The sequence below is a fragment of the Galeopterus variegatus genome, unplaced genomic scaffold, assembly GCF_000696425.1.
Source record: "Galeopterus variegatus unplaced genomic scaffold, G_variegatus-3.0.2 Scaffold687, whole genome shotgun sequence".
NCBI classification, from domain to species: Eukaryota; Metazoa; Chordata; class Mammalia; order Dermoptera; family Cynocephalidae; genus Galeopterus; species Galeopterus variegatus.
In genome coordinates, this window is record NW_007726798.1 from 862,877 (window position 1) to 885,074 (window position 22,198).

Below are 22,198 nucleotides of genomic sequence, written 5' to 3' on the forward strand. Positions count from 1 at the left end.
TATTTCTTAATAATTTATAGCCATTACACTTTCACTTATCTATTCTTTCTCCCCAACCTAGAATATAAGCTCCATAAGGACATGAATTTTTGCCTCCTTTTGTTTGCTATTATACCACTAGTGCATAGAACAGTGCCTGGCAGTATAGCAGGTATCCAATAACTATTTGTTGGATGAATGAATGGCAAAAAATTGGAAGTAACTTAGATAGCTAACATTACAGAAATGGTTCAGTAAATTCTCCTACATTCACTAGTTTGGAATACTACACCTATTTAAAAAGTTCACAAAGGGCTGGGCCCGTGGCTCACTTGGGAGAGTGTGGTGCTGATAATACCAAGGCCACAGGTTTGGATCCCTATATAGGGATGGCCAGTTAGCTCACTTGGGAGAGCGTGGTGCTGACAACACCAAGTCAAGGGTTAAGATCCCCTTACCAGTCATCTTTAAAAAAAAAAAAGAAAAAAAGTTCACAAAAACTGTAGTCTTGTTGGGAAATGCTCTTGAGAGAAAATAAAATTGTATTCACACTTGAGTATGGGTCATTGAGTGCCTACTATATAGGAGAGGTATGTATAGTGGTTAATTGGTGACTGTAGAATCAGACCCAGATTCAGAAACTCTCACAGCTGTCCTACCATCATTCAAATATCTTCTGCGTCCATGAGTGTATATGTCTTTAAGGAAGAGAAAACCCATCTAAGACTGGCTTAAACAATCAGAAAACATCCTGACAGACATAATTGAATATTTATAGGAAGGCTGCATTAGGACTGGTTGATTCAGTGGCTCAGTGGTATTAAAGACCAGGATTCTTTTTCACTTCTCATTGTTTTGTCTAGATTATCAGTTTTATCTAAGGCTGTTTTACCTGAAGGTCATAAGAGTGCTGGCAGGAGCAATAATGGTTATGTGCATCTTTGTTCAGTTAAATAATAGAGAGGTACAGAGACAGAATGACAGAATGCTTTTCCAAAAGAGCAAGGAACTTCCTTTTCCGTAGCCCCCAGAAAATCTTTCTAATTTCACTGGTCTGACTTACGTCACATGCCTACACTTAAACTTATCATTCTGGCTAAAGGAATGGGATTACTCTTATTGACTTGGACCGTCAGGACTCATCCTTGGAGCTAAGGGGTAATTACGTTCAGCTTTCCCTAAAGCCTTAAGGCTACATGTATGAAAAAGAGGTAGATAAAAATCTGATCATGTTAAGAAAGTGAGAAAGTGAGTCTTATGCTCACTTCTTGGCTGGAATTGAGATGCCCTGGGCAGGATTGGCTGACTAAACCAAATGGGATGGATTTATCACCGCCAAGAGGAGTTCTGCTGCCAAAGACAGGACAAATGCTGGGCAGACACCGAAGAACATATGTGCAGCAGGTAGTACTTCTTCATACCATCTGCTGGCACCCCATAGGCATACTTTTTGTGTCAACCTTTGGCCCCTGAGCCAGTAGGAACCCCAGAGGTAACTGCAGAATCACATGATCAGGAAAGCAGTTTTTGACAAGACTAAGTAGTTTGACACTTCTATTTGAACAACTACTTAGTGTGTTACATAAACTAAACTTAGTGTGTTTAAAATTAAACTCATCAACTTCTTTCCCAGCTAGCTCCTGTGAACCTAATCTCAGTGTAATGACAAACAAGACATGGTTACTAGGTTACTGCCTTTGTAATAACTCTGTGTGTGTGTATATATCTGTGTGTGTAGAGAGATATCAAATAGGGAGTTGAGCCATAATTACAGGTTTTTTTAATCATATGAAAAAGATAAAAGGAATAAATCAAAGTGAAAATAATTTTTATGTCTGGATGACCTGTTTAAGGGTAATTTTTCCTTAAATACTTTATTATTTTATAAATTTCTTTAATATGGTTATATGATGTGTACATTATATGTGTACCTTACATGTGTATGGTTATATAATGTGTGTGATGTATATGTTATATAATTTGTTATGAATGAGAGATTTGCAATGAGAAATAGTTGTGTGATATAACTCTACCTGATGGTCTTCTAAATGGAGGTTTTATTACCTGTATAATAATGAACCCAATACTAGCTGCTTCAGAAATATATAGTCTCTGATTAGGATGGTCATAGTGTGGAAGTTACCACAGTGTATACAACATGTTTGTTTTGTTTTTATTTTTTTAGATTAAAAGCTTTTTTGGGAGCAGAATCTCATTATTAATCTTAATTAAATAGCACGCCTTCATTTAGCTATAGTATTATGTACCAGACACTGTGCAAGGTGTTAGGGATTCAAAATTAAATACACACTGCCATCAAAAAGCATACAGTTTAATGGGGAAGATAGATAAACTAACCATCTGCTGTATAGCAGACAATACAATCTGGCAAACGCTATAGCAGAAGTGATCACAAGTTGCGATGACGTTTTGTCTTATGATTGCATTGTGAATTGTGGTTAAATTAGTCTTTTCCTTCCCAGGATCTTTCTTCAGTTCCTGTGGTAGTTTACATAAACTAAGTGAAGAGCCACTGATTCCTCCTCCTCTTCCTCCTCGAAAAAAGTTTGATCATGATGCTTCAAATTCCAAGGTAGTCAACAGGACTTAGGTTTGCCTCAACTTATTCAAAGTTGTGAATCTTCAGAATAATGCTCATTCTTGTGAAGAGTCTTTCAATTATATTTTGGCTATCCTTTATGGTTTTTCAACATTTGTTTGTTATATTTGAAAAATACTTCAAGTAATTGTTTAATCCTCCTGGAAATCCTTTTCTAAAAAAGAGGCTGATACAGTGTGCTGCTTGGGAGCGTGGCGGCGCTCCCGCCGAGGGTTCGGATCCCACATACAGACCGGTTCCCGCTCACTGGCTGGGCGAGGGGCGGGCGCAGCGCCGAGGGTTGCGATCCCGTTGCCGGTCCCGGTCCGGTACGGGCGTGACACTGAGGGTTGCGATCTGTTGCCGGACACGAAAAAAAGACAAAAAAGGGGGGGGGGGAATAAATAAATAAATAAATAAAATAAAAAAGAGGCTGAGCAGATTCACAGATAATCAGAAGTACATTTCCTTTCTAGTACAAATGGAATGAAATTTAGTATTTGAAGTATTCCTTAAACTTTCAACAAGTGCTTCTCAATTTTAAGAGTGCGTCAGAATCACCTGGAAGGCTTGTTAAAATCAGATTGTTGAGCCCCACCCCCAGAGTTTCTGATTCAGTAGGTCTGGTGTGGGGCCCAAGAATGTGCTTTTCTAACAAGTTTCCTTCTGATGCTGCTGGTCTCTGGATCACAGTTTGAGATCCACTGCTGTAAGCCTCATTGGGGAATGTAGATGCCCAGTAAGCAGAAGCAGGACATTAAGTCTGCTTAAAATCATGTCCTTTCACATCTACAAAGCTATATATTATTTTCACTTACCTATATTTTAATTAAAACACACAAATTTCAGAAATGTGTACACAAATCAAAATAAACCAAGACTTTATGTTCTAAGATTTCAGCCAAAACATCTTATATATAAAAATATTAAATTGAGGTCTGAATTACTGTGGGAGTAATTTACTCATAAATCTGATAATTAAACCAGATTAATTTATTTTGAGCCTCAGGATTTAATTACTATGCATAAGAATTTTTTAGTCTTTAAAAGTATTTTATCACAGATTTTTCAGGAGAATAGAGGTATAGTTTAACTACTTTTTTTTTTAAGGGAAATATGAAATCTGATGATGACCCTCCTGCTATTCCACCAAGACAGCCTCCTCCTCCAAAGGTAAAACCCAGAGTTCCTGTTCCTACTGGTGCATTTGATGGGCCTCTGCATAGTCCACCTCCGCCGCCACCAAGAGATCCTCTTCCTGATACCCCTCCACCAGTTCCTCTTCGGCCTCCAGAACACTTTATAAACTGTCCATTTAATCTTCAGCCACCTCCACTGGGACATCTTCATAGAGATCCAGACTGGTTCAGAGACATTAGTACGTGTCCAAATTCACCAAGCACTCCTCCTAGCACACCCTCTCCAAGAATACCACGTCGATGCCATGTGCTCAGTTCTAGTCACAATAATCTTGCTCATCCCCCAGCTCCCCCTGTTCCACCAAGGCAAAATTCAAGCCCTCACCTACCAAAACTGCCACCAAAGACTTACAAACGGGAGCTTTCGCACCCCCCATTGTACAGACTGCCTTTGCTAGAAAATGCAGAAACTCCTCAATGACCTTACCCATATGTAGTCATTGACACTGGAATGGTATTTGTAAAGTTTTTTTTTTTTTTTTTTAATTTATTCAAAAAAAGGCATAGTATTTTAGTACTTTTTACAAATAATGCTCTTACAAAAGTGCTACTGATCAAATAAGCTTTTAAGAATTGGAAAAGTAAAAATATAAAAGTCCTTCACCATTATCCTCAGGTGATTAGTAGCATTGCCTTGTCTTGGATCCTCAGTGCTGCCCAAAGGCCAGTATCAAGAATTTATATTTGCACTGTAGACTCTGCTAAAATATGGTTTAAAGTGACATTGATTGCACTGAAAGGGGATAGTGCTTTTGTGGAATTTTTAAATTTGAGTAATAGATGTCTTTTTAAGGCAACGAATTTACACAAATATAGAGGGTGTATGGTGTTACTGATTTTTAGACCTCTATGACCATCTTCTAGTTTCTACTACTAGTTTTTACATCTAGGAGATTTGTGAATAACACCCACTGTTCTTAAACTCTTTAATACCATGTCTTAAATGCCAGTATTTGCTGCTGAAGACAGAAAAGTAGAATGAAAATAATAGAGTGCACTGTGTTTATTATTTTGTCAAAATGTAAACAAAGACTACCCAATTATAGAGGCAAAAAGGGCATGTATCTCATTCAGATGTGCCTTTTGTTTTTTGCAGACTATGGTGTCTTTAGCTAATGAGTTGCCTGTTGTTTTGTAAAACAAAGTTAATATGCCATGTATGTACAGTTTTGTTTATATTGTATATTTAAAGATAATGCTAATAACCTATATGAATTTAAGTGACTTGAGGCCTGTAATACAGTCTGCTACTTTACTAATTCATAAATTCAGACGAAAAGTTTCTTATGGCATAGGAACCAACTGCCTTGCCTTCAAAACTAGTAATTTTATCAATAAATCTCGTGTTAACTGAAATTTAAGAAAAACGTTTTTTTAGATTGGTAATATTTAAACCAGCAAATACTTAAAGCTTTATTAAACCTTTTAATCAGAGAAATGAGTAAAACTTTTAGACATTGGACACCTTCATTCAAAGTGATGAAAACGTGTTTTGCTGATAGTGCCGTAGCAGCAGTTGTAAAATAGCCAAAAGCCACGTTGTTTATTTACTGGTCTGTGGCCTTTTACTGTGCTTTGTATCAGAGTTCTTAACAAGATTAATAAATCACCCCAGTCTTAATTTTTCAGAGACTTTTAAAATATGCGTTTTTATTATAAGGAACAAAGGGGGAAATTGTTGAGTCCTGTAGATAGATGTGCACACACATTATTTTAAATATTTTGTGTAATTTAAATTACATAACCCAAAAGAATTTGTGTTGTAAATTTAAGAAGGGTAACTATGTCTTCAGTGTTAAACGCAAGCGGCATGCTTCCAGCAACCATTTTTATGTATTCATACGAAAAACTAGGAGCATGCTAGGAAACTCCGGAGAAGGAAACATAGCCATCTTTGGTAAGATCCTGGAAGCTGCCGGGATTTAAGGCCTATAACTACTGTGTGGATCAAATATCCAACCAGGTAAAAACATTCTGAAGTTGGCTTTGTTTTTTAAAGAACAGATTATAATACTAGCTTTTAAAGAGCAGATTATAATACTAGGTTTTTGTAGAAAAGTGATCTCCTTGATCCTTAAGCCAAATGTTGGGGACAGGCCGTCAAGCGCGTAGAGGAAGCAGGTTACCCAGCACTCGGCCACGCCCAGGTGCTGCTGTCTTCCGGGATTTGTCAAATCGCGCACGCGCCGTGGCGCCAACTCAGCTTCTAGGAGGGGCGGGCCCCTCGGAAGGTGGAGACGCGCGCGTGGGCGTGACGTCACTGTGCGCGCGCATCCTGTTGCCGGGCAGCGATGGCGACTACCTCGGAGTGCTCGGTGGAGGACCCTCTGCGGAACTTTGTGCGAGTTTTGGAGAAGCGGGATGGCACGGTGTTACGACTGCAGCAGTATGGCTCCGGCGGCGTGGGTTGCGTTGTTTGGGACGCTGCCATTGTCCTTTCTAAATACTTGGAAACGCCCGGGTTTTCTGGCGACGGGGCCCACGCGTTGAGTCGGAGGTCGGTGCTGGAGCTGGGCTCGGGCACCGGGGCCGTGGGACTCATGGCCGCTACCCTCGGGTAAGAGCTGGCGGGAGAGGGCTCCACTCTACTCAGGAAACCCTGATTACTGGCTTCCCACATTGTCCCTACACTTCAACGTTATTTTATAGGGCAGATGTTGTAGTCACCGATCTTGAGGAATTGCAAGACTTGCTGAAGATGAATATTAATATGAACAAGCATCTTGTCACTGGTTCTGTTCAAGCCAAGGTACTGAAATGGTTTGTATGGCCTTTCAGCTTGTTTTAAGGTAGTGATTTGTGGTTTGCTTTAAATTGCGTTTCGCTAAAGCATGGAAGGGGACTACCTTCTTGTTTATAAAACGAGTATTTTTAATTATTCTAGCAACAGGTAAAATATTTGTTTGACATTCTTAAGGGGGGAAGAAATAGAAGACTTGCCTTCTCCACCAGATTACATACTGATGGCCGACTGCATATACTACGAAGAGGTAAGTATGCAGTGAGTGTAGTCTCTTCCTTTTGAAGATGAACGCTATTTCATGGATTTTAAAACACGTTTCTTCACATTTTAACATCTCTGAATTCATGATCATTTATTTTATAGTTCATGATGCAGTAAAGAGAAGACAAAAGTCACCAGAGGCTACATATACACTCATGGTTAACATATAGGCCTATGAAGCTTGTTGAGAAAAGTGTTATGTGCAGTTTACTAGAGGCTTCTGTAAAATTTGAAAAGAATTTTGCCATTTGGATTTGCCATTTGGAAAGCTAATATAGTATTTTTTTTTTCCTTAGCTGCCTGATGAGCATGTTAATTATGACATTGAGAATTAATTCATTGTTCTGTGGCAAGATTTATTAGACTCATGGAATGATTTTTTAAAAAATATTAGTTTATATAGGGTTGTGGGCATCACTCATTTTTTCCTTTTTCATGGATTCACTTATGTCACTCATTTTTTAAATAATAAATATTGAGCCAACCCATGTTCAAGTTAGGGTCAGACATAATTTTGTAGGGTAAATTGTTGATTGTTTAAATCCCAAATTAGATTAAATAAAATTAAACTCTTTGCAGTGAAGTTGATTCCATTTGTTTTCCCATAGGAACTCCAAAATGCAGTCACTTGAATCCTGTTTCTGGAAACTGAAATCAGTGCAATGGTTGATTAGTTAAGAGGAGTTTACCAATCATTAGTTATAGAGCTTTAACATGTGCTTTGTTGTATTGATTCAAAGGTGGATAAATTGTAGGGGAGTCACAATTACTCCTCTACCTCCCCAATCTCTTTTTATAGTAGAACATTTTTTAAAAGACGTAAACAAAAAATATATTCCTTTTTGAATAGTCTTTGGAGCCGTTGCTGAAAACCCTAAGAGATCTCAGTGGATCTGAGACTTGCATTATATGTTGTTATGAACAACGAACAATGGGAAAAAATCCAGAGATAGAGAAAAAATATTTTGAGGTAAGTACTCTCTTAGATCTATCTTTGTAGCGATTACCCTACAGGGAGGCTGTATGTGACTCTGTTCAAGTTAATATGGTAATTTTGGGTGGGGAAAACATTTTGCTGTATGAACCCAAAAAGAGGATCCTTCACAGCCCACCCCATTCTACCAAGCCCCCTCTATTTTCATCTTTTCTGATCCTTTATTTCTTTTCTAGTTAGTTGATCTAGTATCTGTAGAACAACATAAAAATAATAATGATGACACTCTTTTCTGGGAAAGTTTTCAATATTTATTAAACATGTTGCTGGCTTTGGGGAACATATTAATGATGTATATATTACTTTTGGAGAATACGTGACAGAAACATGTAGGCAATAAATTTTTACTTCTCTGTTTTTCTTTACATTTTAATGAAACCTCCAACCTGTGTATTTTCAGGGTGTTTTTTAAAAACCTTTTTATTTTGAAATTAAAACTCACAAGAAGTTGCAAAAGTAATACATAGAGTATTATGTGTCTTTCATCCTTCTTCCCCCAGTGGTGACCCAAACCCTTTCTGTGGGCATGACTCCATCACATTACAGGTGACTTGTTTTGAGGGTACATCTGTATAGCCTTGTAATTTTTCTGCTGAAAGAAATACTTTGGTTTAATGAGAAAACAAGTGTATGACTGCTTCAGATAATATACTGTATGCTAACATGGTTTATTTTCATGTTTTTCTTGAATAAGAAGAATGTTAGTGAATTTTTGAAACTGTATAATTGAATATTTTATATTGTTAAATAATTTCTATTGAGGTAAAACAAATATAAAATGCACATATTATATCAAGTGCTCAGCTCAATTTTTCATGTGTACGCACCCAACTAACTACTACCCAGTGTAAAGATATAGAACATTTTCAAGACCTCAGAAGGCTCTCACATTGCCTTTTCCCAGTCAGTACTTCTCCAGCGGTAATATCATTCTGACTTCTATCACCACAGGTCAGTTCAATATTGAATTTAAAACATATTTATTTTAAATTCATAGCTTCTTCAACTAGACTTTGACTTTGAAAAAATTCCTTTGGAAAAACATGATGAAGAATATCGAAGTGAAGATATTCATATTATTTACATCAGAAAGAAAAAATCGGTAAATACATTCCCAGTTCTTCATCCGCTGAGGTGATTTCATCAACTGGATACTGTCTCTGGGTTTATGTGTGGTGTAGGCCTTGATTTTGATGTGGAGAAACAGCTATGATGATTCATTGTATTCTGGCACTGACAGTATTATTAATCTATGTTGCCCTGGGTTCTTGCTCTAAAATAAGGCAGGCTTCTTTTTTAAAGGTCCTTTCCAGCTGTATATAGCTTTATAATTAGGCATTACCTCAGACATGTGACTTGGCTATTTATATTTCCGGTATCTCTTGTGAGATTTTAAAATGCCAGTTCCATCCTTTTATGATCTTTCTGCAATCATTCAAGTTTTTTTTTTGCAAAGTAAAATATAACAAGGCAGATCTGTCCATAAAATAAAAATGCACTCATATAAATAGGATTTATGTATGTTCTCTTTGGTGCTTCCTTAACCTGATATAACAATCACATTTTATGCAGGTTGCCTCTGTGACACCTATAGTTTGAGCCTGTAGAAGAGAATAATTTTATCTCATCCATTTTTATATTCCTAGAATCTTGTTTATGTGGCTGGACATGATAAATTTTATAAATTAAGGATACAAAATTTAATAGTCCCCACTCGTTTCTATTATCTTTGCTGTGATTGAATTTGTTCTTGATAAAGTTGCCTGATTATGTGAATTCTAGCCAAAAACAAATACAGTAGTCCCCCACCCCCTGTATCCTCAGGGGACCAAGACCCCCAGTGAATGCCTAAAACCTCGGATAGTACTGAACCTTATATATACACCAGATTTTCTCTTATATATGATAAAGTTTAACTTGTAAATTAGGCATAGTAAGAAATTAACAATAGTAACTAATAATAAGATAGGGCAGGTATACTAACATACTATAATAAAAGTTCTGTGAATGTGTGTGCATGTGCTCTCCCCCCCGACCAATACTGTAATATTTTCAGACTGTAGATAACTGAAACTGAAAAGCAAAACAGCAGATAAGGGGGGACTTCTGTATAACTTATACTTTTAGAGAACAAGAGTAAGTGTTAGGACTAAATCTAAGGAAAGTGGGGGCTATAGGATTAGTAATTCAGATAAACTAACATTTATGTGGATAGTGCTTAAGATACAAAGAAAAATTAAAAATTTTGTGCTTTAATGGATCCAGTTTTAGCTGGTGCTATTTTACAGTTTTAAAAGTAGCAATTTTTGAGGTGTGAAGATTTTGTGTTTTTTGAATATTATGGCTTTTTTTTTGCAAAGAACCATTTCTTTTTTTTAATTGACATATTCACATATAAAATTTACCCTATTACAATATACAGTTCAGTGGTTCTTAGTATATTCACAGAGTTATGCAAGCCATCACTACTTTCCAATTTTAAATGTTTTCATCACTCCAAAAAGGAAATAGCAGTCACTCCCTACTCTCCCATTCCCAGTCCCTGGCAGCCACTAATTTCTATCCCTGTGGATTTGCCCATTTTGCTCATGGAATCACATAACTATGTGACCTCATATGTCTGGCTTCTTTCACTCAGCACAGTGTGTTCAAGGTTAATCCATGTTATAGCCCACATCAACACTTTAGTCCTTTTTGTTTTTTTGTTTGTTTGGCAGCTTGTTGGTATGGGGATCTGAACCCTTGACCTTGGTGTTATTGACACTTTACTCTTTTTTATGGCTGAATAATATTCCTTTGGTGGATATACCACATCTTATCCATCCATTCTTCAGTTGATGGCATTTCAGTTGTTCCCATTTTTGACTATAATGAGTAATGCTGCTATTAACATTCGCGTAGAAGTTTTAATGCGAATATATGTTTTCAAATCTCTTGGGTATATACCTAGAGTGGAATTGCTAAGTTATATGGGAACTCTGTGTTTAACTCTTTAAGGAATTGCCAAACTGTTCCAAAGCTACTATACCTTTTTACATTCCTGCCCTTAGTGTATGCAGATTCCAATTTCCTCACATCGTCATAACACTTGTTATTGTCTATCTTTTTGATTATAGCTATCTTAATGGGTGTGAAGTAGTATCTCATGGTGGTTTTTATTTTCATTTCCCTAATGACTAGTGATGTTGAATGTCTGTTCATATTTTTCATGTTAAAGTAGAGAAATACTTTGCCCATTTTCAAATTGAGTTATTTTGTCCTTTTAGTGTTGAGTTGTAAGAGTTCTTTATATGTTCTAAATCCTAGACACTTAACCGGATACGTGATTTGCAAATACTTTCTCCCATTCTGTAGGCTGTCTTTTCATTTTCTAGATGGTGTGTCTTTTGAAGCACAGAGTTTTTAATTTTGATGATGTCCAATTCATCTGTGTTTTCTTTGGTTGCCTGTACTTTAGGTGTCAGCACAAAATCATATCTAAACATTAGGCATGGTTGTTCACTTGAATTGCATTTAGCCACTACTAGATATATTACCTAGTATTTAAGTACCCATTAAATACTTAATTGATCTTGAGAAATCAATCTTTTAAGTCTTCATTTTTTTCTTATAGAAATTTCCATCATGAAAAACCTTTAGCCATCTTACCCAAGCCTCTTAACAACCTGGATAAGCTAAAGATGTGAATGGAGCATGTGAATACAGCATGGAAGATTGTGTTCACAGATTTTCCCAGCATGTCTTTAGAAATTCGGTATATAGATGACAGCCACCACTGGCTACTACCTGCAATGTGAAAAAGGACTGCCTGCCTGCCTGCCAGCCAATGGGCCTGAAATCCAACTTAGGTTACTTAGCTTGGCATCAAGTTCTGCTCAAAGAAACATTGGGAATCAGTCACTCAAATAAAAATTAGTACTGAGGTTAGCATAAAGCCTGCTTAAAATATATAGTGAAGCAGCATGGTTGCCTTGACATATTTTCAGGAAACTAGAGATAAATTGATCCAGTTTCTAAAGGGAGATATCTGTTACTATATAATAATGTTTTTAATCCAAAGCAGTAAATTTTAGTTTGTCTTCAAGATAGGTAAATTTAAAAGGAAGTTTTCATTGTGTACATAATTATGCAGTAGTTTTTATCATATGTCTTCCACTTCATTTCTTTTAAGATATCTTTAATACTTAAATGTTCTTTTACTTAAAAAACAAAAAAAACCAGAATATGTCTTGTTTACTTATATTGGCCAGCATTTTCTTTTTTCTCTCCACCATACATGTTTATGTGATTTAAATAGTAAATTACACTGTAGTGAGTTGCTAAGAAGACAAATCAGGAGATTAGGGAAACAAAAGGCATATTTACAAAATTTTTCATTTGATAATGGAGTAAAGATAGAAAGCCCAGTTTCAGGCTTATGCACTTTTGTGGCTTACGCACTTTTCCTGGTGTGTATCTTGCAGGAAAATCTGGCTTAAAAATACTGATATTCAGTTAACTTGTTTACATGAAACAGTGAGAGGTTTTTTAATAACTACAAATGTGTTTCTGTATAGATTTGATTTAATTCTTTGTTGTCTCTGTTTTATGTTATCATGATCATCATCATCTCACGTGGACTAATTTGTCAAGGTCTTTAGTCACACCAAGTCCGAAGAGTAGCAATCAGATGGAATTCTGGTATTTACAGGCATTGGTGCTAGATGGCACATTTTATGTGTTAAAATAAACATTGTTTTGAGACCCTGTGAGTTTGTGAATGTTTCTGAAATAGCTTTGAAGATAATGAACATCTAAAGCAGGTGACTGCTTTCCAGAAAGAGAAAAAGCCCTATTTAGAGACATTAAAGATCAAAGTTAAGAGAACAGTTATTTCCTTTTAGGCTTACTTTAAACTTTGGTTTGTTGTTCTTTTTCAAAATACTTTCTTCATACTGTCCTTAGCATTTCATTAAGCAGTTTACCAAGCAGTTAGTATGACCTAACTGTGTGATCCTTTGTTAGTTACAGACAATGCTAGCTATTAGTGAGGTCTCAGGACAAATGGCCACTTTCTAGCTTGTTCCATAATGTTATGGAACTTGTAAAAATAAGGTTCCTTTGGTCCCTTTTCACCCACCAATTTTTATGCCCTCCTCCCCTTTTCATTCTGCTTTTAATATACAGTACCAAAGCCAAGATCCTTTTCCTCAGATAGGTTCAACTTACACTCCAAAATTTTCTGGAGGAATCAGGCTGAAGTCAGCAGTAGTAGTAGATTCTGTCCAGCTTTGCCAGAATCACCCTTGCTTGACTTCTTCCCATTCCCTGTCCTGTTGGTCCCACTCTTACTTATCGCCTCCTTAATCACTTGTGTTACATTCGTTGTCTGCTTCTGGGGAATTGACCTAAGATACTGACTGACTGTAGAGGTAAATAATTTGTAACAAAATCAAGTGGGATATTTTTTCTGTTCTGGACTAGGCCAAAGCTGAGGTCAAAAGGTGCCAAATCTTACATTCTAAGATGAGATAACCTCACCGGTAGGTAGGTCCAGTGAACACTACGGGGTTAACAACGGGTGCTAGTTCGGAGAACATGCTCTATTACCACCCACCATTCCACAGCAGGGCAGGACTGGGAGAGGTCCTGTTTTGGAGGAGTGCAGTGTTAGAAGGGATTTAGTCCTCTGGGCTCTCCCCTTGGAAGGAGAGAACAGTGCATCTGCACTGAGAAACCACAAGAGGAAGGCCTAAGGAAATAACTCAGGATTCAAGATGATTGCAAGAAGAGGAGACCAGCATTTCCGCCTCTGGTTGGATTTGTGTTAACTCAGCACATTAGCTCATCTGTTTTATTCTAGAACATGGAGATGTAATTGGAGGATGATGGACCCTGCCAGCCTGAGAATTGATAATTGATACATGAGTTGGCTGCTAGAGGACCTCCACAGCAACTTGTTCACAAGTTGAGGTGAGGATGAGTGGTGAGTTAAAAGGTACTTTAGATGAATGAGATGTGATGCCATTAGCACTAGCTGGAGATCAGCCAAAATATAGCTAACTCTCAAATCTCAAGGGACTGCCAGTGCCTGGGCAAACTGCTCAGGAATGAGCCCTTGGTCCTCTGGGTGAGTGGGGATTGCCCCTGCACAATGGAACCTATAAACCACTTAGAATGCAGTCATAGCCAATTAGGAAGGGATTGCAACCACACAGTAAGGCAGTCTTTCTCAAACCTGGCTGCACATAGGTTCACCTGGAAAATTAAAAGCAAACAAAACTCATGCTCAGGTCTCATCCCAGTCTGATTAAATCAGAGGCATTGTATTTTTATTAAAGAGCTCCAGGTGGTTTTAATATTTAGCCTAAGTTGAGAATCATTGCGATAAGGTAAACCCTTTTGGCATCTACTTCCCAAAGGGAAGAGAGGAAAAAATATAAAAACTAACCATGTGTGATTAGAGTGAGCCTACACTACATAAGGAGGAAAAAAGCTTTAAATCCAATGTGGAGTCTTTTATGAAATAGGTTTCAAGTAAACAGGACTGAACTTTTACAAACTGAAATAAACTATTTAAATATCTGAAAAGTCAGAGAATCTGGCCAAGAAGGTAAAAGTGATGCTACTCAAGAGGAAAGGGAGATTCAACAGTTGAGAAAAGAAAATTCTTGCAGGTTTAGTCTTAAATGATTTGAGTCTTGCATATACTAGTTATAACTTTAAAGCTCTTTGAGGTTGCATAACTTTGCATTGTAATCTGCCGCAGTACATGGATCATGTTTGGTGAACTTGGAGTGGAGAGGATTTTGAATTATTTTAAGAAGTATTAGTAACCCAGAATGTTAGTGGGATTTTTTTCTACACAGAATACCTTTTAATTTTTCTTACCCCATTTCTTGAAATTTTCCTTGTTTAATGATGCCAAATATGATATTAACTCAGATTGTAGATATTGTATTAAACAGTGGGTCATAGAAGTACGACTGTTGTTCTAAAGGTTCCCTGTAGATGGCATTGCTTGACTTTGTCTTTAAACAGTTTATAGAAAGGAAGTTGTTAAAAACAGAATCTATTTTGAAATGTAATCACACATATTTTATCTTTGTTTTTTTTGGTGGCTGGCCAGTACAGGGATATGAACCCTGGGCTTTGGTGTTATCAGCACCACGCTTTCCCAACTGAGCAAACAGCCAGCTCCCTCAAACTTGTATTTTAAAGGTAAACTAAATCAGATTTTAAAAAACAAGCTTACCTATTATGAGTTACTTTCAGAAGGTAACATGGGGTAAGTGGAACGATTTTTTTTCTTATAAAATTGTATTCGGCTTATCCTTCTGTTCATTTCATTCTGATATGCCTTTTGAGTGTCATTCATGAAGCTACATAAATTGCAATTCGTAAAACATTTTTGCTATTGATATCTTCTGTGAGAGGGAGACAGATATTTAAGAGGCTAAATTAGTTCAAGTGAAATTCTGAAAATTAAATTCACTTCAAAAGTACCATTTACATAACGCATGATTTATATCTGAAGTACTTGAAACTTCTAATTAATTTTAATTAGTTTTTCAAACAAATGTTCCTTCCTTACTACAGTAGTAGTTTTTACATCAAAAGACCGAAGCTCTATTTTTGGTCCTTTGCTTAGGCCAGCTATTTGACTTTTGGTTTTTCTTTTTCCTCAAGAAACATCAGGATTTGAAGAGTTTTGATTCATTGATAACAAACATTGTAAAAGTAGAATACTCAGTTTTCATACCATAGACACCTTCAGTGTAATGCAAGTACAGAACAACAAAAAAAAAAGTGACAGCAAAATCTTCCTGAAAATTAGTAATGGAAAAGCAAAGTTTTACTTTCCATATTTTGGGTAGGAATGCAGTAAATTCTCAAATCATTTTCACTAGTTAACACAGTTGGGTATTTGGTGTCATAGAAGACATGTCTTAAGTTCTAATGAGTGTGTCGGTGGGGTTCTGTGAATATCTAGTGAGTCCCCATCAGTTGTGAGATATGTTCAAAGTAATTGATTATTAATAACAAGATATTATAGTTTGCAAATTATGGACTTAAAAATAGGAGTAAATTATCTCTGATGTTTTTCTCACGTGCATTCTGAAAACTGTGTGTCAGAACACTGGCCCTGAGACCAGACTGGAATCCCAGTTCTGCCATTTACTAGCTGGGTAACATCGAGGAAGTTACTTAAACTCTCTGTGCCTCAGTTTCCTCATATAGTATGTAAGGTGAGGATCACAATAATATCTATTTCACAGGTTACCGTGAGGATTGAATTAGTTTAATACATGCAGTGCACTTAGGTACCTGGCACATAGTAAGTATTCAATAAATGTGATTATAGTAGAAGTGGAATTACAGGTGAGGACTTGGAAAATGTGCATAATGTGAGTCAATTTTATCTGTGTTGCAGTGTGATATCTGGATTCTTTTTTAAGAGTATAGGATGCGGGGCCGGCCCGTGGCTCACTCGGGTGAGTGTGGTTCTGATAACGCCAAGGACACGGGTTCGGATCCCATATAGGGATGGCCAGTCAGCTCACTGGGTGAGCGTAGTGCTGACAACACCAAGTCAAGGGTGAAGATCCCCTTATTGGTCATCTTTTTAAAAAAAAAGAGTATAGGATGCATGTAAACATTCTTACCCCATCATGGTTGGAATGGCAGCTGGGATGGGAGGAGGCTGAGAACACTGTTCCACAGTACTGTTAATTGAAAAAGTAAGCAATTTTAGAAAGAAGAAGAAAATAAGACAGGAGAAAAATCTTTGCTGTTCATTTTCACGATTCTAAAGCAAGTGCCATGAGCATTCAAAAGCCAATAGGGACAGAGAAAAATCTCATTTTCTAAATACGGTAGCCTGGGTTTGCTGGCTGGAGCTCTAAGATTAACATTCCACCACCCTGGATCCTTAGCCAATTCTTCGTCCTATGGTTCTTATCTCTATTAAACATGAGACCAGTTAGGTAGCAGGTAATTAAAGTACAGCAGGTCATTTTTCTGAAGTCTGGGACTTGATCTATCTGCATAACAATATTCTCAGAGTTTAGATGTATTACTCTAAAAGGGCAAGGTGACTGTAAAATATTCTTGTAGCAGTTGTTTCCTGGATAAATGACCTTTTACTATGTAATAAGTGTGTGGTGGGATGCAGGGCCTTAACCGGTTCCTCAGGCTACTTGACCTTGTCTTTACCAACAGCCAAGAACAAGGAAATCTTGAATTGTATCTGCTTCTCCATCAGTCCTTGTAAAGTGACACATAAGCTTTACTGCATTATATTAAACTTTCAAGGCTTTTTTTGTTTTCAACTAATGGAAAAGATTGTCATAAATACTAAATAGCTGGTCTTAATTTTTATAAACTTTTATATATTACCAACACATTAATTTATTTTGATGAATCAATTGACTTTTTAAAAATATTCACAGAGTTGAAAACTGACATTTCTTCCTTGCAAAGCAAAATTAAAACTTTTGAAAATGAGCTGGCCTAGATGCAGCTCTTATAGGCTTAAATGAGTAGATAGCAAATTTCTTTTAGCTTATTAGCTCTAATGAGGTACCACTGGCAGTCTGTTAAACTCTTGATGGGTCAGCATGTTTAAGCACTCTTAATTTTTGAAAAGTTAACTTTCAAGGAGAGTCACCAGCAGAGACCAAAGAAGAGGATGTCTCTCTCCACAAAGCCCATTCCAGAGTGACAGAAGAAGTGTCTGCTCTACAGTAATGTTTGGGAACCTGAACACACTTCTCAGCATTGGACAGATCATCTAGGCAACAGATCAACAGAGTAACCATTACTCTTTCAGAAGGAGAGAAGAAATCTAGGGTTATCAGAGGGGGGGGGGAGGGGGAGAGATTGGACAAGGGGCATAAAGAATAAGAACGATTTGTAACAATATATATGCAAGTAATATTGATTTGATCAACATGTCAATGTTGAACCCCCAAAATATGTATAATCAATTATGATTCAACAAAATTTTTTTTTAAAAAAGGCTAACTTTAACTCAGATTTCTTGATCTACTGAAGTCTGGGCATTAACAGTATGAGTTCCAGGTCTATGGTTGGCTCATTGCTGCTTTGACAAATCATTGCCTGAGTTGTATGTATACAGTACAAACAATCCTATGTATGTACATTCAATACTCAACCTGTTTTTTTCTTTTTTTTAATTAATATTATATTCTTACATTCTAAGATGTGGAGCAGTTGGGGGTGGGGGAGAAGAAAGGGGCAGGAAAATAGAGTTGGGGGGGGGGTGTTGAGGCCCGTGGCATCCCCCTCATTCCAGCAGGGGAGACCGGGTGCTTCCAGCAGCGTCTTGGTGGTTACTGGGCTGGATGCAGATGTCAGAGGGGTGTGGCTGAAGCCCAGGGTGTTTAGAGTGCTGGGTCAGTTTGACCTGTTCTTTTTAAGGAATGCATCCTGAAAACGTGCTTGTGTTGCACGTACAGTATAGCTGCATATTGAGGTGCTCCAAATATGAACAACCTTTTTTATCTAAAGCTTAGATGAGAAGCTTTACACTTAAATTTAGAATAAGTAAAGAATAATCTCATAGCATATAATTTACATAGAAAATAGGACTGGTTTCTCGAAACTTAAAAACAGGAAAAACAGGTTTCACACTCCCACAAATAAATGTGTAACCAGAGAATGTCTTTGGATTTCAGTGGCATTTATGAACGTAGGTACAATAGTGTGCTTTTAAAGTAACTATCTTCTTTTTAAATCTTGTTATAGGGATTTTTTTTTTTTTAATTCTGTTTAAAACTCTCTTTTCACTCTCAAGCATATATGGGACACCCACATTCAGTCTGTTACTCTCTGTCCCTATGAAGTAAGTGTCTGGTTGTTCACCTGAGATTCCAAGGACAGGAGAGAACAGGAGAGGTGTAATGTGGCCAGTAAGAACAACTCCCAGTTAGCTCTGGAAGATAGCTCCAGTTCTAACTCTGATCACCTTCCTTTTGTGCGCCCAACCTTGAACTGTCTGTTTTTCTCTTAGGAAGAAAAGGGCTCACTTGATTACTACTTAATCAAGCTCTGTGTCCTTGGGCAAGTTAAACTCTCTGCACGTTAGTTTCTCTTTCTGTAAAATGAGAATATCTCTACTGAGTAGCATTGTGATGGTTAAACTAGATAATATATGGGGAAAAAGGTCGGGAAGGGCTCAACTTAAGCCTAAACTGGTTTGAAAGTTCAAAGTGGTAAACTCTTGCAAACTGGAGAAGTATATAAGAAGCCATCCTAAGTAAACAACACATAATGTGGTCCAGGAAAAACCAAAACTTCAGTTGTCAGAAAGGAAAGATTCAAACATTAGCAGTGTGTGTGTCACTTACTTTCATATCCCACCCAGACTTCTTCACCTCTTAGACTCCACCTTCATCACAGGAATAGAGTAAGAAGTCGTATGGGGAAAGAATTGAGAAGTTGCTCTTATTAGAAAAATCCTGTAGGATATTAATAAGGTATAAGGTATTATTGGTTTAGCACTTCCCAGCAGAATGTAATACCCCAAACAAAAACAAAACCGGAGAAACAGTCCCCTTTCAAAAAGACAAAGGTCTTGATGCAGCATACTAATGGAGGCTGCCAGGGCAGGAACAGAACTCAGAGAAGTTCCTAAAGGCTTCTCAAAATACTGTAAAGGGGACAGCAAGTAAAATATGTCTTGTCGCTGTTAAAGTTTCTCTACATTTAACTAAAGGCTGAGTCCTATGTGTAAAGAGTCTAGAACAACACCTGATGTAAAAGACTCTCAATACTTTTTAATGCTCTTCCCTTCTCTATCAAATCCAGCCTCTATGACTCCTCTGAAACACTCAGCACGTTTATCTACTTTTTCAATTCAGCTAACAGGCACTGTGAAAGATATCGGGGATACACATCAGATACTCTTAGGTATTAGGGGCAAAAAATTCAATAAGATGCATTCCATATCCTTAAGCAGCTTGTTCATTCATAATGAGAGGCATATGCAAAAATAATTGCAACTCTGGGAGAGGTGCAATAATAAAGGTATAAACTACCTGCAGTGGCAGTACATACTCTAGATGGGGATGGGTCCAGAGATGCCAGGCAGGACTCACCAGGTGGGCGGGGCAGAGCTGAAAGGGGAAGGGAAGGCATCCACATTGAATAGCCCACTCAGGAGAGAAGCAAAATAAAACCTCCCCTTTCCAAGTATAAATCAGTAGGAGACCCTTGATTGAGAACAGAGCTGACCCATGGTGTGCAGGTGTTACAGATACAGTATTCATTTTACCAGACTCTAGACAAATACTCCACAGCAGTCAAGGTATTTGAAAAGACTGAGATGAGCCTAATTTTGTCTCACCAGGTTTGAAACTGTAAATATAATCAATTTGTATTCACATCATAAATTGGTAGTTTTAAAATTAATTGCGATTTTATTGTATGGGATGCCGGAGGTCCTTATGCTGTGACTATACAGCATTCTGAAACCAAATTGAGGGAAAAAAAACTCTTTCAAGACCATGAATTTCAAAACTTTCCAGAATGATCTTTGACTCTCACAGAGGCTAACTTTTCAAAGACAACCATCCACTTATTGTTCCCACAATAGAGTCCTAGGTTAATCTTAAAGGCAGCTCTGATGGTTGACAGATGGTGGGTTGCAGCTGTAGGAGAATTAAATTACCAACCAATAGAAACCAGATTAAACTCGGGGGTTGAATATGGATTAGTTTGGGACTGTCAAAATTGATATAAGTGCTGCCTTATGTGATCTTGCTTAATGTGATCAGGGCTAACATAAGACCCAAACTAATATTACCACTTAGCAATTCAGAACTTTGTATTTAGATAGCGATCTCTGTCTAGACCTGTGAAATAGCAGAGTAGGGTGTGTGTGTGTGTAAGGGAGGGTGAAGGCTGTAAGTAAATTTGTAATTAATTGATAAAAGCCTAGAGGAATCTATGGCTTTATTTTTTTAACCAATGTCTCCAGAGCACAGGCATAACTTTTCAGATAGACTTGAAAAATGTGATTGTTACTCTGCAGGGGGGAAAAAGTCATTGTTTGCCATACTTCCTTGAAGTCCCTGGCAAGGAGAGTGGGATTCTATAAAGAAAGAGCCCAGCACTCTATCTGTTCATCCTGCCTTGGTCAGGAGCTTGTGAATCTCCACAGGAACGCTTCTCCAAACACAGATTACCCCCTCGATTCTGATTCATCCATGAGTTCCCAGCACATTTTGCTGCCATCTTGCCAAACTATTAATGCCAAATATTGACCATGATTAGGAGAGTGGCCATGAAGACCCCCCTCAAGTCACTCTGTCCCTCTCCTGATTAAGGATTTGCCTCAGTACCATTTAGTGGAAATTTCCTGGACTAGACAGAAGCCAGAGGGTGAAGGCTGAGCTCTGACCTTTGCTGTTGACTAGCTGTGAGTCCATAGGCAGGTCCCTTGGTCTGACGGTTTTTCCATCTATAAGATGGGGATGATTGTAGTGGTGTTGACATTTGTTCTGTCTGCCCATAGAATTCTTAGAATGCTCAAACAGTAAAATGGATGTAAGAGCCAAATGTCAACTTGAAAGCTGACTGGATGTTCCTGTGATTGGTGCTCATGGTTGACAAAAAGGCTTGATCCCTTCTTCCCCTTTCTCTGCCAGCATGCTCCATTTGAGAAGAAAAAACAGAGTTAGTTCTCCAGCAGTGCTAGCTCTCTCTGTTCATGGCAGCTGTCTGTGGATCTCCGTCATCTCTAAATGAGGGGATTCTTAGCTTAAGCTCCATAGGAGGGAGTGGAGATAGATTATGGGCCAGCTCCCCTTGGTCTCTGGGGCTTTCTTCCTTTTGGACCCTAGTTTTTCCTGGATCAGATTTTATCAGTCTTTCTCCTTTATTCTTTCTCTTCAAAGAACATGATCAGAGACAAGGAATCACCATCTCTCTTCCCATTTGCATTCAATGGGCCAGGCCTTGTGGTGGGTGCTGGGATACCAGTGGGTAGCTCACTGTTATGTAGAGGAACCAGTTCCTGAAAGTGGTGAGCACTATAGGACAGAGCCTGGGACATGCCAAGTATTTTATAAATAATAGTTATTACTCTTATTACTGGAGGAGTAACCTGGTTTTGCAAATGTATTTCCTTTGACTCCTCCAACCTATCAAATGACAGAACTCCTCAGCTCAATACTGTGTCTTATTTCAACATTCCTGAAAGAATTTAGGGTTGCAGGTCTTCCCAGGTAGGCTGTAAATGCTGCTGTGGTTTGTGGGAACTCTGGGGCACAGCCCATGAGAAATGCTGCTGTGAATACTCAGGTGGGCACTGGACATGGACTTTCAGGGGGCCAAGGCCCCTCAGAGCCTGGACCTGGGGACAGGGCTTCCCCCAGGCCTGAGCCTCGAGGAAGGCTCAGCAGCAGGAGCCCACTGGC

The 22,198-nt window shown here is 37.9% G+C and overlaps 3 protein-coding genes across 6 annotated transcripts in view; all 3 read left to right on the forward strand.

Annotated features, from left to right (window-relative positions):
• SOS2 (son of sevenless homolog 2 (Drosophila)) overlaps positions 1 to 5,418 on the forward strand; it is a 69,774-nt gene extending 64,356 nt beyond the window's left edge. For both annotated transcript variants that reach the window (XM_008571405.1, XM_008571406.1), the window contains 2 exons: positions 2,463 to 2,572; positions 3,689 to 5,418. In XM_008571405.1, the coding sequence (XP_008569627.1) occupies positions 2,463 to 2,572; positions 3,689 to 4,198 (620 nt within the window). In that variant the 3' untranslated portion in view covers positions 4,199 to 5,418. The remainder of the gene's footprint in view (positions 1 to 2,462; positions 2,573 to 3,688) is intronic.
• A 602-nt stretch (positions 5,419 to 6,020) lies between these two features.
• Positions 6,021 to 12,526, forward strand: VCPKMT (valosin containing protein lysine (K) methyltransferase). Of its 3 annotated transcripts, XM_008571408.1 has the most exons (6): positions 6,021 to 6,334; positions 6,427 to 6,537; positions 6,695 to 6,767; positions 7,632 to 7,751; positions 8,773 to 8,877; positions 11,389 to 12,526. In XM_008571408.1, the coding sequence occupies exons 1-6, from the start codon at positions 6,069 to 6,071 to the stop codon at positions 11,401 to 11,403; spliced, it is 690 nt and encodes a 229-aa protein (XP_008569630.1). In that variant the 5' UTR covers positions 6,021 to 6,068; the 3' UTR covers positions 11,404 to 12,526. The 3 variants fall into 3 exon arrangements, with proteins under 3 accessions (XP_008569630.1, XP_008569631.1, XP_008569629.1); XM_008571409.1 differs by lacking the exon at positions 8,773 to 8,877; XM_008571407.1 differs by lacking the exon at positions 11,389 to 12,526 and having other exon boundaries at positions 8,773 to 9,288.
• A 2,511-nt stretch (positions 12,527 to 15,037) lies between these two features.
• LOC103589437 (chromosome unknown open reading frame, human C14orf183) overlaps positions 15,038 to 22,198 on the forward strand; it is a 42,927-nt gene continuing 35,766 nt past the window's right edge. Inside the window, 1 exon segment of the mRNA XM_008571412.1 lies at positions 15,038 to 15,042. Coding sequence (XP_008569634.1) covers positions 15,038 to 15,042 — 5 coding nt within the window.